Source organism: Pristiophorus japonicus, chromosome 21, assembly GCF_044704955.1.
Source record: "Pristiophorus japonicus isolate sPriJap1 chromosome 21, sPriJap1.hap1, whole genome shotgun sequence".
Classification (NCBI taxonomy): Eukaryota; Metazoa; Chordata; class Chondrichthyes; family Pristiophoridae; genus Pristiophorus; species Pristiophorus japonicus.
The window spans coordinates 89,819,743-89,835,201 of NC_091997.1; the positions used below are offsets into that span (position 1 = coordinate 89,819,743).

The window sequence follows — 15,459 nt, forward strand, 5'->3', positions numbered from 1 at the left end:
TTTTCGATCTTACAAAGGCCTTTGACACTGTCAACCGTGAGGGTCTATGGAGCGTCCTCCTCCATTTCGGATGCCTCCAAAGGTTTGTCAACATCCTTCGTCTGCTTCACGATGACATGCAGTCCGTGATCCTTAGCAACGGATCCATTACAGACCCAATCCACGTCCGGACCGGGGTCAAACAGGGCTGCGTTTTTGCTCCAACCCTCTTCTCAATCTTCCTCACCGCCATGCTCCACCTCACAATCAACAAGCTCTCCGCTGGAGTGAAACTAAACTACAGAACCAGTGGGAAGCTGTTTAACCTACACTGTCTCCAAGCCAGGTCCAAGATCACCCCAACCTCTGTTGTTGAGCTACAGTATGCGGACGATGCCTGCGTCTGTGCACATTCTGAGGCTGAACTCCAGGATATAGTCAATGTAGTCACTGAGGCATATGAAAGCATGGGCCTTACGCTTAACATCCGTAAGACAAAGGTCCTCCACCAGCCTGTCACTGCCCTCCGATCATCAAGATCCACGGCACGGCCCTCGACAATGTGGACCATTTCCCATATCTCGGGAGCCTCTTATCAACAAAGGCAGATATTGATGCGGAGATTCAGCATCGCCTCCAGTGTGCCAGCGCAGCCTTCGGCTGTCTGAGGAAAAGTGTGTTTGAAGACCAGGCCCGCAAATTTTCCACCAAACTCATGGTCTACAGGGCTGTAGTAATACCCGCCCTCCTGTATGGATCTGAGGCATGGACTAAGTATAGAAGGCACCTCAAGTCGTTGGAGATATATCACCAACGATGTCTCCGCAAGATCCTGCAAATCCCCTGGGAGGACATCAGTGTCTTCGTCCAGGCTAACATCCCCAGTATTGAAGCACTGACCACACTCGATCAGTTTGCTGGGCAGGCCACATAGTACGCATGCCAGATACTAGACTCCCTAAGCAAATGCGTTATGCGGAGCTCCTTCATGGTAAACGAGCCAAAGGAGGACAGTGGAAACATTATAAGGGCACCCTCAAAGCCTCCCTGAAGTGCGACTCACCACTGACACCTGGGAGACTGGCCGAGGTGGAGAAAGTCCATCCGGGAGGGCGTTGAGCTCTTCGAGTCTCAACGCAAGGAGCATGAAGAGGTCAAGCGCAGGCAGCAGAAGGAGCGCGCGGCAAACCAGCCCCACACACCCCTTCCCTCGACAAATGTCTGTCCCACCTGTAACAGGGTCTGTGGCTCTCGTATTGGACTGTTCAGCCATCAAAGAACTCACTTTGGGAGTGGAAGCAAGTCCTCCTCGATTCCGAGGGACTGCCTATGATGATGATGATGCAGGGAGGTGAGAATCAGAGATCAGGGGCTCCATTAGGGGGCTATTTTCACATACATCCTGGTTGTTGGCCCAGGTCAACAGCAGCAAGGTCGGGAGCAATGCCACAAGTTCACAAGGCATGGGGGGGGCGAGAGAGACTTAGTACACTCGTCACACAGCAGAAACCGATGTTATCTGTTGTTCTTAAAGGTGGCTAGAGTTTATCCCGAGGGAATTAATGGAAACAGGACGCAAGAACAAAGTCATACTGTTAGTTCTAAACCCTGAAATTACAGTTTCAAATATTAAACTTTGGACTTCAAAGTTATATTTATTCTAAATTCAGATCCGAAAGAGCCACCTGACCTTAGGAAAACACCCTGCCCAATTTAGCAGTGCAGCCAGCTGATTTACTTGCGTTGTGGTACCAGGATTCACAGCAATCTGAAGCTGTAAGCCCTTCCAGACCATGAACCTCAGCATGCTGAGAACTACCCTTATTATACTTTGTTTTATTTGGACCTACTCTAAAACATGGGTGCTTTTTAATGAGAACAATGTAGATATAATGGCCGTTTTCAAAATGATAAAGGGATGTGGCAGGATAGAGCGTTCTGACAAAACGCCATTGACTTGAAACGTTAACGCTTTCTCTCTCCAAAGATGCTGCCTGACCTGCTGAGTATTAGCAGCCTTTTTTAATTTTTATTTCAGATTTCCAGCTTCCGCAGTATTTTGCTTTTGATAGAAGCAGACTAATTCCACTGGTAGAATGAGTAGCTACAGATACAAGATTAAATGCACGGGATTTCACACAAGAGCAAGAGAAGCCTCTCTGCAGAGCGTTGCGAAGCAGTTGAATTCACTTGAAAGATTAGAGGTTGAGGCAGAAACTGTGTCAACATTCAAGATTAGATTGGAAAGGGGAAGGGATGTGGGAACAGGGCAGGTAAATGTGATTAGGACTATTTGCTTGTGGAAGGAAAACACCGACTCAGACTGGTTCAGATTTAAAGAGTTTATAGGTCATCACACTGTGTTTCGATGAGAAGCACCCATGGCACTGCCTGTGGCCACCTGTGCTGCTTAAGGCCCGGCTGCATTTAGAGGGATTTTCTCAAAAATCTTGTACTAGAACTGATCAGAACCAATGATAGAGAACAGTGATACCATGAGCAAAACTTGATTGTGTTAGAACAGCATATATGCGGGAGTGTTTTCCAAACAGAAAAATAGCACCAAGATATGGCTCATTTGTCACATGGCAGGGAGCACGTAGGATTTCATAGGGTAATGCGGCATTAGTAAAAACATCGTCTGCTACTTCCCACAGAATGGCACTGGGCTCTGCTTCTGTGCCGTGGCACATCGAGCATACCAAGAATGAAGAAATACATTGAACTAAAATACATTTACTGATAAAACCGCAGAGTCTGCTCATTTCTTTTACCACCAATGTTTCTTTCCCTGTGCAGTGACTGAGATTTTCTTGCTCCAAATTTTACATGTCATGTAGTTTACAACATCTCCACCAGGTGGAGATAGTAGATAGTCTCACTGACAAATATCAGAGAGTACGGTAGCAGAGTGGTTATGTTACTGGGCCAGTAATCCAGAGGCCTGGACTAATGATCCGGAGACTTTAGTTCAAATCCCACCACAGCAGCTGGAGAATTTAAATTCAGTTAATTAAATAAATCTGGAATTAAAAAGCTAGTAAACATCATAAAAACCCACCTGGTTCACTAATGCCCTTTATAGTAAAGGAAATCTGCCTTACCCAGTCTGGCCTGTGTGACTCCAGACTGACTCTAGACCCACAGCGATGTGGTTGGCTCTTAACTGCCCTCTAAAATGGCCCAGCGAGTCACTCACTTGTATAAGGTGGCCATCTTCTCAAGGGCAATAAATGCTGGCCTTGCTGGCAATGGTCACATCCCGTAATTAATAAAAATAAAAATGAGCTAACAAAACAATATAAAAATAAAATGATTACATGATTGAAGTGTCTCTGATAGTGGGGCAACAGGCAAGTTAGTCGTCCCCTGCATTCTGCTTTTTAAAGTTTCACTTTCTAAACACTTTATCCTAGTTGTAATTAAACACTTTTGAGCTTTGCAAAGATCCTGAATAATTTGAAGTACTTTAGAAGATTTATATGAACATTTTTGATGTTCAGAAACCTCTCAGTGAGAGACAGCAAAGCATTGCCTCTCTCCAGCAGTGTGAGGAGGACGCCTTTTATTTTATGAAAACTCAAAAGAAGGGAGTCACAGCTTTGAAGTGCCAAACTACACTCCATCGGTTCAAAACTAAACAACAGACATACAGCAGTCGACGCTTCGAGTCTGGTTGGTGGCCATGACTATACTCCTTCGCCACTTCTGTCGCTCTGACTTCGCCTTCACCACCGGTCTTTCATTCTTCCTTGATTTCTCTTGCACTTCATTCTTGCTCAGTGCTTCTTTACTGGACTCTCTCTCCTCAAATCCCATCACTTTGCTTTTCTCGCCTTAGTGTACTTGTTTTACTTCTCTCTGTCCCTTACTCTTCACGATCCTTTCTCCCCACGAGTAGCCAGTGTACAAGTGAGCTCCGCACCATCCCGGAGGCTCCTGCAAACTGTAGCCTTTTAAATCAGAGAATAACTCCCATCAATGCATAGCTTGTTAGCACGAATTCTTACATCAGGCCTTCAGCGATGACTTTTCTGAATTGCTGAGTTTTTTCACCAGTTCCAAGCAATGATCTCTGGCAGCACATGGTTCATTGGCATCGGCCCCCTCTCTCACCTTTCTGGGATCTTTGTGTTGCTATTTCTCTCCATCCCATCTCTTCTGCTTCTGTTGGTTTCTTGTGCTCAGCTCGTCTCTCCCCAAATTATCTTGTTGCTAGTCTCTGTCCCCAAGCTTGTATTTTTCTTCATTCCTTAGTCACTTACTCTTCCCATCCACATGTCCCTGACCTTCCCATTATCTCCTCACCTTCCTTCCCAGCACTCCCCCTATGTCCATCCGAAGTACTCATTCACTTGCTGTATTCTCTCCTCCCACTTACTCCAATGCAACCCATCTACTCCCGCTCTGCCCCCCCCGCGGGAAGGTGGTGAGGGGCCATAGGCCCCTTCACTCTCTGCCTGTTTCTCATCTCCCTTCCTCAGTCCCTCTTTATTTGCTTTCAATTTTTTTGCCAAGAAACAAGAACGAACATGGTTTGCCTTTTTTGTCTCTTGGGTTTTAGCGTTGAGAATCTCTGTCTCACAAGTACAAGGAACTAGCAATTAACTTTTCTGTCAGTAAAACTCGGGCAGAAAATTAATTGGATTCAAAATTCAATAAATGCTTTTTTGAAAACAAAAACTACATTAGCATTAAGTGTCTCTCTCTCTCTGCTTAATACACTTTCCAAAGTTTATAGAACCCGAAAAAAGCTACATCAGATGTTTAAACAGACCACTAATTTTTCTGACGAGGCCATCAACCTGTGATGCTAACGCTTTCGCTCTCCACAGATGCTGCCTGACCCGCTGAGTATTTACAGCATTTTGTTTTTATTTCAGATTTTCAGCATCTGCAGTATTTTACTTTATTATTTTGTCTCTCTCACTCATCATAGATATACATGTATAGCCTAACTCCAGAGACTCGAGCACAAAATCTATGTAGTACTGAGCGAGTACTATCAGAAGTGCCTTCTTTTGGATGAGAGCTTAAAACAAGGCCCAGGAGCTTCCGAGGTGGATATAAAAGATCCCACAGCATTATTGGAACTAGAGCATGGGAGTGCTCTTGGGCCAAAATTCAGGGTCTCAAAGAGACCTGTTAATGCCCGTTTGTGGCAGCAAATGGCCACCACTCTGGGGTCAACAGGCCCACCCGATCTAAATTCAGGTTGGGGATTTTTCGGCCTGGACCCTTTCCCGCCCAAGTAGATGCACCGCCAAATTAAAATAAAATAAATATTTACCTATCCATTTTCAGCACCATCCGTCGATCTCCCGCCACGTTGAGTGACAGCGATGGACAGCCCAACCAACCCATTTTCAGCCAGTCAGCCTGTCTTTGAGTCGGAGGCTCAAAAAAATTCAAAGCCCTGAAAATGGATCTACTCACCGCACCAAGAGTTCCAGTGGTGAGCACCAGTTAAAAACTCGGGTGCGCCAGCTTTCTGGGGCACCTGAATTTCGGCCCCGTGGTGTCCTAGGGAAAAGTTTATCCATCAACCAAGACCACCAATATCAGATTATCGCATTGCTGTTTGTGGGGCCTTACTATGGTTTAACCTGATGCTGTGTCTCACAAGTGCTTTGGGACGTCCAAAGGCCGTGAAAAGCATCATATAAAATTGCAAGTTCTTTCTGCATTCTTTGAGGGTTCCACAATTTATATTATATATAATAAAATGTGCATGACTGATGGAATTGTCATCACGGGAGACACCAACAGGGTTGTTGGTATGGCCACAGCACTTGGATGCATCAATATCCCTACCGATTTTATCATTGAGAGAGCTATGCAGATTTATCAACTGCACAGAAAAGCAAAACATTGCATTAAAGCTGCTCTCAGTGGCCATGCTCGAAAGTGCAAGCTTTCCTTACCCGTAAGAAGCCTTTCCCTCCTTTAGCCAAGCTGTCTCCAAAGTCCTTCGGTTGCCGGTTCATCTCCTCCCTGCGCTTCTGCTGGTATTCCTTGTCCATCGTGATTGCAGCCAGCCCTTTCCCGACACTGCCCGTGATTCTAGATACCACGCCCGCTGCACCACCTGCGTACAGCACCAGGATTTGCATTAGGCACGCGCAAATAAATGGACGCTGCTGGAACTGAAGCTGGATTCAAAAAGGAGGCAGACAGAAAGCAGGAAACTATAGACCAGTTAACCTAACATCTGTCGTTTGGAAAATGCTGGAGTCCATTATTAAGGAAGCAGTAGCAGGCCATTTGGAAAAGCATAATTCAATCAAGCAGAGTCAGCATGGTTTTATGAAAGGGAAATCATATTTGACAAATTTGCTGGAGTTTTTTGAGCATGTAACGAGCAGGGTGGATAAAGGAGAACCAGTGGATGTGGTGTATTTGGATTTCCAGAAGGCATTCGATAAGGTACCACATAAGAGGTTACTGCTCAAGATAAAAGTTCACAGGGGGTAATATATTAGCATGGATAGAGGATTGGCTAACTAACAGAAAACAGAGAGTCGGGATAACTGGATCATTTTCCGATTGGCAAACAGCAACTAGTGGGGTGCCACAGGGATCGGTGCTGGGTCCTCAACTATTTACAATCTATATTAATGACTTGGATGAAGGGACCGTGTGTAATATAGCCACGTTTGCTGATGATACAAAGATGGGTAGGAAAGCAAATTGTGAGGTGGACACAAAAAATCTGCAAAGGGATATAGACAGGCTAAGTGAGTAGGCAAACATTTGGCAAATGGAGTATAATGTGGGAAAATGTGATGTTATCCACTTTGGCAGAAATAATAGAAAAGCAAATTATAATTTAAATAGAGAAAAATTGCAAAGTGCTGCAGTACAGAGGGACCTGGAGGTCCTTGTGCATGAAACACAAAAGGTTAGTATGCAGGTACAGCAAGTAATCAGGAAGGCAAATGGAATGTTGGCCTTTATTGCAAGGGGGATAGAGTATAAAAGCAGAGAAGTCCTGCTACAACTGTACAGGGTATCGGTGAAGCCATACCTGGAGTACTCCGTACAGTTTTGGTCTCTATATTTAAGGAAGGATATACTTGCATTGGAGGCTGTTCAGAGAAGGTTCACTAGGTTGATTCCGGAGATGAGGAAGTTGACTTATGAAGATAGTTTGAGTAGGATGTGCCTATACTCATAGGAGTTCAGAAGAATGAGAGGTGATCTTTTCGAAACATATAAAATAATGAGGTGGCTCGGCAAGGTGGATGCAGAGAGGATATTTTCACTGATAGGGGAAACTAAAACTAGGGGACATAGTCTCAGAATAAGGAGCCGCCCATTTAAAACTGAGGTGAGGAGAAATTTCTTCTGTGAAGGTTGTAAATCTGTGGAATTCTCCACCCCAGAGAATTGTGGAGGCTGGGTCACTGAATATATTTAAGGCGGAGATAGATTTTTGAGCAATAAGGGAATAAAGGGCAATGGGGAACGGGCAGGGAAGTGGAGCTGAGTCCATGATCACATCAGCCTTGATCTTATTGAATGGCGGAGCAGGCATGAGGGACCAAATGGCCGACTCCTGCTCCTATTTCTTATGATCTTAAATCCAAGCTGACAGATTGTGGAACTCTGAGAAACATGACTTTTGTTGTCATCAGCTCCACTATGCGTCCACACTAAAGCTGCATCAACAGAGAGCCATCACCTACCAACAGTGTGTCCAAGCAGGCTCCGCACTCCGATCACAAAGCCCTCCGCAAATTCTTCCGGTCCCTGAACAGCGCCCTGAAAACAGTCCGTCACCATTGTGTTAGAGCATTAAAACAGGGGTCAGTTTTCAAAACCACAGCTCACAAATTTCCCATTCTTTCCTCACCAACTTACCTGGAAAGGTTCATAGAAGAATGCTTCCACCCCTTCAGACAGTCCTCTGATAAGGCCAACTGGGTTTCCAAGCACATCCAGCCCCAAAACTAGCACATACATTTGTTTTAGAAACTGAGAGAAAAAGCATCAAAAGGTTTGGTTAGTGATATTATCCAGGCTGGAGGTTCTTCTCACTGTAGTTAATAAGAATGTTCGCCACACTTAAGAATACATTTAACCATTGCTATTCAAAAATACAGTAAACAACTTGTATTTATACAGTCCACATATAAAAGAACATCGAGGGATGCATTGCACAGGGAGGTCTGAACCGAGCAGGAGAGGATGAATTTTGGGACTAAGGGTAGAAAGACGACAGTCAGTTGAAAATATGAGCTTTTAAGTATGCCTTTGAAGGAAGGGAAAAAGTTATAACAAAGTGTGTCGGCCTTGGCTAAGTGGCAGCACTCGCTCCTCTGAGTCAGAAGGTTGTGGGTTCAAGTCCCACTCCAGGACTTCAGCAGATAATCCAGGCTGACACTCCAGTGCTACACTGAGGGAGTCTTGCACTGTCAAAGGTGCTGCCATTCAGATGAGACATTAAACCAAGGTCCTGCCTATCCTCGCAGGTGGTCCCATGGTGGTATCCATAAAGGAGCAAGGGAGTTCCGGCCAACATTTATCCCCAATCAACATTGTTAAAACAGTTCAATTGGTCCACAATTGGGATGTTCTTCTAAGAGCAGAGAAGGTTAAGGGGAGATTTGGAGAAACTGCTTCCAGTGGCAGAAGAGACAGTAACCAGAGGACACAGATTTAAGGTAATTGGCAAAAGAACCAGAGGCGACATGAGGAAATAAATTATGTAGCGAGCTGTTGATTGGGAACGCACTGCCTGAAAGGGAGATGGAAACAGATTCAATAATAACTTTCAAAAGGAAATTGGATAAATATTGAAGGGGAAACATTTGCCAGGCTGTGGGGAAAGATTGGGGGAGTTGGTCCTTGGAGAACTCTTTCAAAGAGCTGGTGCTGGCACGATGGGCCGAAAGACCACTTTCTGTAATGTATCATTCTATGGTCATTTATTCCATTGTTGTTGGTAGGATCTTGCTGTGCTTTTCCACACGTTGAAGCGTTTCCCACGATTCCAAAAGTGACTCCACCAAAAATAAAGTACTTCATTGACTGTGAAGTGCTTTGGACAGCTTGAGGTCATGGAAGGAGGTATGTAAAGCCAAGTTTTTTTTTTGAGGAGTTATTTATGAGGGAATTCCAAATAGCAGCAGCAACAAAGGACACTGAGAAAATAAAATACAGAGAGCCAAGGAACTACAAACTAATCAGACAATTAGCGAATCAGCCTAAGGGCTGTAGCGACTGAAAGACTGGCCTTGGACGCCAGAGCAGAGAGAATGAGGAATCGACAGTCAGCAAGACAGAGGGACTGGGCTAGGACATCATTATCATCATCATAGGCAGTCCCTCAAAACGAGGATGACTTGCTCCCACGTCAAAAAGGGATGAGTTCACAGATGTTTCAATGAAGGACCTAATATTCCAGATCCCGAACTACATCCTGAAGGATGGAAGATGCCTGTGCATGGATTTTTTTAACGTGGGGTGGCCGTTGTACACCAGCCACCACACGGGCTTGACAGAGCTAGTAGGTCTTGGTCCAGTGGCAAGGGTTAACCAGGACGACTGGAGACCTGCTCTGCTGCACGGACCCAGTGCATGCACATATCGCAGTGTGGGCTGGTCCGTGCTGCCCCAGGGCCCTCGCCTCTTCTGGGCCGCAAACTCATGTCTCTCCTGGGCCCGATCAGATTTCTCCACGATATCTCGACACTCCGGCGCCCCGATAGGTAGATAGATATATAATAAAAGCCAGATAAGGTCACTCGGGTAGGCTGTATGGAGGTCTTGGGAGCTCTGAAAATAAGAATAAGGATTTCGAAATTGAGTGGTTGAGGCACAGGGAGCCGGTGAAGCTTGGCAAGGATAGCAGTGATGGTGGTGCAGGTAAGGACTTGAGGAGCACAGCTCAGGTTTAGCTGAAGGCGAGGAGCCTGGTGAGAAGAACATGGACCTTGAAGTGATGAAAACATAGACTAAGGTTTTAGGTCACACAAATACATTTTTATTATTCAAAATGCAAATGTCACTAATCCACAATACAAATAGTATTTGCTCATGCAATTAGATTTTTGTGTCAGGGTAAGACCTGAAAAGGTTTTTCATAGACAACCACTTCTTGATTGTCCAGTGATAATACTATCCCACTCGAGAGGATAAGCTGCTGCCCGATTCACAGGCCTCTGCCATTGTTTCTTTAACACTAAATACTAGGCGATGCACAAGATAACAACTTGCATTTATATGGTGTCCTTAATGTAGTAAAACATCTCAAGGCACTTCACAGCAGTGTTATAAGAGAAAACAAATAAACCTGACACCAAGCCACATCAGAAGAAATTACGGCAGATGACCAAAGCTTGGTCAAAGAGGCAGGTTTTAAGGCGAGACTTAAAGGAGGAAAGAGAGGTAGTGCGGAGAGGTTTAGGGAGGGAGCTCCAGAGCTTAGGGCCCAAGCAACAGAAGGCACGGCCACAAATGGTTTAGCAGTTAAAATCAGGGGTGCTCAAGAGGCAGAATTAGAGGAGTGCTGACATCTCGGGGGTTGTGGGGCTGGAGGTGATTACAGAGATTAGGGAGGGGCGAGGCCATGGAGGGATTTGTAAACAAGGATGTGAATTTTGAAATTGAGGCGTTGCTTAACCGGGAGTCAATGTAGGTCAGCGAGCACAGGGGTGATGAGTGAGCGGGACTTGGTACGAGTTAGGACACGGGCTGCCGAGTTTTGGATGACCTCAAGTTTACGTAGGATAGAATGTGGGAGGCCGGCCAGGAGTGCGTTGAAGTAGTCAAGTCTAGAGGTAACAAAGGCATGAACGAGGGTTTCAGCAGCGGATGAGCTGAGGCAGGGGTGGAGACGGGTAATGTTATGGAGATTTTAGTTATGCCGCAGATTTGTGGTTGGAAGCTCATTTCAGGGTCAAATATAACACCTAGGTTGCAAACACTCTGGTTCAGCCTCAGATAGATGCTAGGGAGAGGAATGGAGTCGGTGGCTAGGGAACACAGTTTGTGGCAGGGACCGAAGACAATGGCTTTGGTCTTCCCAATAACCCTCCATTGGGAAGCAGCTGACCACTGCTTGCCAATTGCTTACAGCCATGAAACATCGGACTCACTACTGCACTGCACAGACATAGGTACTACATGCCACCTTTCGCACATCAGTGGAGTCTCCTGTGATTCGAGAAATTTGTCGTTGCACCCCAAACATTTCAAGTATGATGCTCATACTCTCTAGGGTCACAGACCAAGAGTAACCACTAGAGCAAGGCATCGGGAACGGCAGCGTCTGTATATCGTCACACCTGGCCATCAGTCACCATCCTCAGGAGGAGAGAAGGAAACAAAAACTACGGGAAAATTGAGAAGAATAATCACTTACTTGTTCGCTATAGTGCGAAATTACAGCCCGCATCAATTGATCCCTCTTGTAGAACTGGAATTTAACTTCATAGAATGCAAGCCTGCAACACAAGAAACTTGCTAAGTATTTCTTCAAAATTGACCAATATGTGTACACACATGCCAACCAAACCATTCAACTCATCCAGCCCATTCTTTCCATTTACCACGTCCTGTGTCATGGACATCTCAAACTCATTTAACCTGAAGGTACACCCACCAGCAAAAAGTGAACAAGATAAAACTCGAAAATCTTAGCTCCCTGCAGTGCAAGAGGCACAGACCTGAGCATAGGTAGTGCTCAACCTTTTAGCCATCCATCACCAGATCTACTGGAAAATACCAAGCGCTACTGGGCCTCGCTCCCCTCTGCAAAATCACCCACTACTCCAAGATCCTGAAGATAAAAGGTAACCCTTGGTTTCCTTCCTTCCTGACCAACCGCCTCCTTGAACCCTCCTCCTCTCTATCAACGACTGTGAGGAGCTGATAGACTTCTTGGTTACAAAGAATGAGTCCACCTGTGCAGCTGCCTCCCTCCTTCCCCACACAGAGTCAAACCTCCCGACGGCGCTCCCTGCCCTCACCCTCCACCAGTTAACCCTGTAGTTTGTGCCCTCATGCCCTCCAAGCTCAGCTCATCCAGGAGACCCAACTCTTTTTCCTTGACCCCATTCGCACTAAATTGCTGACCACCTGATTCGGTTTCCAGGCCTCCAATTCCAGCTGATACTGTAAACGTTTCCCTTTCCTCAGGTACTGTTTCCTCCTGCTTTCAAAACCAGTATCACCTGTCTTATCAAAAAACCCATCCGAGGCACCTCTAACCGAGCATACCACCCCATCTCCAATTCCACTTTTCTCAAGTCCTCGAATATGCTGCTTCTTCCCAAATCTGTGCCCATTTTTCCCGCAACTCCCGGCATGTATCCTGGCATTCAATCAGGTTTCCGCCCCTCCCACACCACCAAAACATCTCCAACCAAAATGATAAATGTGACCATGGGACATTATCCTGCCTTGTCCTCTCTGGAGCCCTTGACATGGCAGATCACACTATTCTCCTTCAATGGTGTGATCTGCCATGTCAAGGGGGTATCTCCCCCCCTCTGTTGTCCAGCTCAGTAGGATTGTCTTGGCTTGATTCCACTCACCGATCCAATCACAGGCAGAGTATCTCAAGTAATAGCTTTCTTTCCTGGTCCCAACATCATTACCTCCGGATTCTTTCCTTAGCTTCTACATATTGGCATTTGCCAACTGCCCAGATCCTACATTATGCAAACAGCACCCAGCTCCACCTTCGATGTCAACCCCGCCACTGCCCATGTTGTCCACCACAAACTCCATACCCTTGCAACATACTCCAGTCACCTCTCTGGCCACTGTCTCAGGCTGAACCGCACTGGTAGCAACCTTGGTGTTTTAAAAACAAATTCATTCCGGGATGTAGGCGTCATTGGCAAGGCTAGCATTTATTGCCCATCCCTAATTGCCCTTTGAGAAGGTGGTGGTGAGCCACCTTCTTGAACCGCTGCAGTCCGTGTGGTGAAGGTGCTCCCACAATGCTGTTAGGGAGGGAGTTCTGGGACTTTGAGCCAGCGACGATGATGGAACGGCGATATGTTTCCAAGTCAGGATGGTGTGCATCTTGGAGCCTGAATGTCGTCAGGTCTTACTGCATTCGGGCATGGAATGCTTCATTATCTGAGGAATTGCGAATGGAATTGAACACTGTGCAGTCATCAGCGAACATCCCCACTTCTGACCTTATGATGGAGGGAAGGTCATTGATGAAGCAGCTGAAGATGGTTGGGCCGAGGACACTGCCCTGTGGAACTCTTGCAACGATGTCCTGAGGCTGGAATGATTGACCTTCAACAACCACAACCATCTTCCTTTGTGCTAGGTCTGACTCCAGCCAGTGGAGGGTTTCCCCCCGATTCCCACTGACTTCAATTTTACTAGGGCCCCTTGATGCCACACTCGGTCAAATGCTGCCTTGATGGCAAGGACAGTCACTCTCACCTCAGCTGTGGAATTTAGTTCTTTTCAGCCCTTTCAAGACTGTAATAAAGGCTAGAGCCGAATGATCCTGCCAGTGTTGCAGCTGTACTGGAACAGCTTGGCTAGAGGCGCGGCTAGTTCTGGAGCACAAGTCTTCAGTACGAGAGCCGGGATGTTGTCGGGGCCCATAGCCTTTGTTGTATCTATTTCCCTCAGCTGTTACTTGATATCACTTGGAATGAATTGAATTGGCTGAAGACTTGCTTCTGAGATGATGGGGACCTTAGGAGGAGGCCAATATGGATCATCCACTCGGCACTTCCAGCTGAAGATGGTTGCAAACGCTTCAGCCTTGTCTTTTGTACGTGCATGCGGGGCTCCATCATCATTGAGGATGGGGATATTCATGGAGCCTCCTCCTCCCGTTTAATTGCCCATCACCATTCACGACTGGATGTGGCTGGTCTGCTTTGATTTGATCCGTTGATTGTGGGGTCGCTTAGCTCTGTTTATAGCAGGTTGTTTCAGCTGTTTAGCATGCATGTAGTCCTATGTTGCAGCTTCCCCAGGTTGGCACCTCATTTTTAGGTATGCCTGGTGCTGCTCCTGGCATGCTCTTCTACACTCCTCATTGAACCAGGGTTGGTCCCCTGGTTTGATGGTAATGGTAGAGTGAGGGATACGCCGGACTATGAGGTTACAGATTGTGGTGGGATACAATTCTGTTGCTGCTGATGGCCCACAGAGCCTTATGGATGCCCAGTTTTGAGCTGCTAGATCTGTTCTGAATCTATCCCATTTAGCACAGAGGTAGTGCCACTGTAAGAAGTACGCTGTTCAGTGTAACTTGACTGAAGCATGCTTTGAGACGCCAAGAAGCGGTGTTGCTGGGCAAACAACAACCTCATCATAGGCAGTCCCTCGGAATCGAGGAAGACTTGCTTCCATTCCTGAAGTGAGTTCTTTGGTGGCTGAACAATCCGATACGAGAGCCGCAGACTCTGTCACAGGTGGGGCAGACAGTCGTTGAGGGAAAGGGTGGGTGGGACAGATTTGCCGCATGCTCCTTCCGCTGCCTACGCTTGTTTTCTGCATGCTCTCGGCGACGAGACTCGAGGTGCTCAGTGCCCTCCCGGATGCACTTTCTCCACTTAGGGCGGTCTTTGGCCAGGGACTCCCAGGTGTCAGTGGGGATGTTGCACTTTACAACTTGTATTTAGATAGCGCCTTTAATGTAGTGAAACATCCCAAAGCACTTAACAGGACAATTATGAGACAAAAAATGTGGTACCAAGCCACACAATGAGAAGTTAGGGCAGGTGACCAAAAGCTTGGTCAAAGAGGTCTTGAAAGGAGCGTCTTGAAAAAGGAAAGAGAGGTAGAGAGGCGGAGAGGTTTAGGCAGGGAGTTCCAGAGTTTGGGGCAACAGAAGGCACAGCCACCAATGGTTGAGCGATTATAATCAGCAATGCTCAAGAGGGCAGAATTAGAGGAGCGCAGACATCTCGGGGGGGTTGTGAGGCTGGAGCAGATTACATAGGGAGGGGTGAGGCCATGGGGGGGGGATTTGAAAACAAGGATGAGAATTTTGAAATTGAGGCATAGAGTTTTGGATGACCTCTAGATTACGTAGGGTAGAATGTGAGAGGCCAGCCAAGAGTGCGTTGGAATAGTCAAGTCCAGAGGTAACAATGGCATGGATGAGGGCTGAAGCAGCGGATGAGCTGAGGCAAGGGCGGAGACGGGCGATGTTACGGAGGTGGAAATAGGCGGCCTTAGTTATGCTGCGGATATGTGGTCGAAAGCTCATTTCGGGGTCAAATATGACGCCATGGTTGCGAACAGTGTGGTTCAGCCTCAGACAGAAGTTGGGGAGAGGGATGGAGTCAGTGGCTGGGGAATGGAGTTTGTGGCGGGGACCGAAAACAATGGCTTCAGTCTTCCCAGTATTCAATAACCTGCAGTATGAATCTGAACCCCTAAATCCGTTGGCTCCTCGACCCCATTGAGACTCTTACTTCCCAAGGAGTGCGGTTCTTCTTATTCCTCCTCCCATAATGCCATTTACCTGCCCATTTTGCAATT

At 46.6% G+C, this 15,459-nt stretch overlaps 1 protein-coding gene across 2 annotated transcripts in view; it reads right to left on the bottom strand.

The window, feature by feature from the left end:
* Positions 1 to 15,459, bottom strand: part of vps13c (vacuolar protein sorting 13 homolog C) — a 385,292-nt gene that overhangs the window by 20,948 nt on the left and 348,885 nt on the right. For both annotated transcript variants that reach the window (XM_070865206.1, XM_070865205.1), the window contains 4 exons: positions 11,348 to 11,429; positions 7,843 to 7,956; positions 7,668 to 7,743; positions 5,904 to 6,067 (listed from right to left, as the gene is read on the bottom strand). In XM_070865206.1, the coding sequence (XP_070721307.1) occupies positions 5,904 to 6,067; positions 7,668 to 7,743; positions 7,843 to 7,956; positions 11,348 to 11,429 (436 nt within the window). The remainder of the gene's footprint in view (positions 1 to 5,903; positions 6,068 to 7,667; positions 7,744 to 7,842; positions 7,957 to 11,347; positions 11,430 to 15,459) is intronic.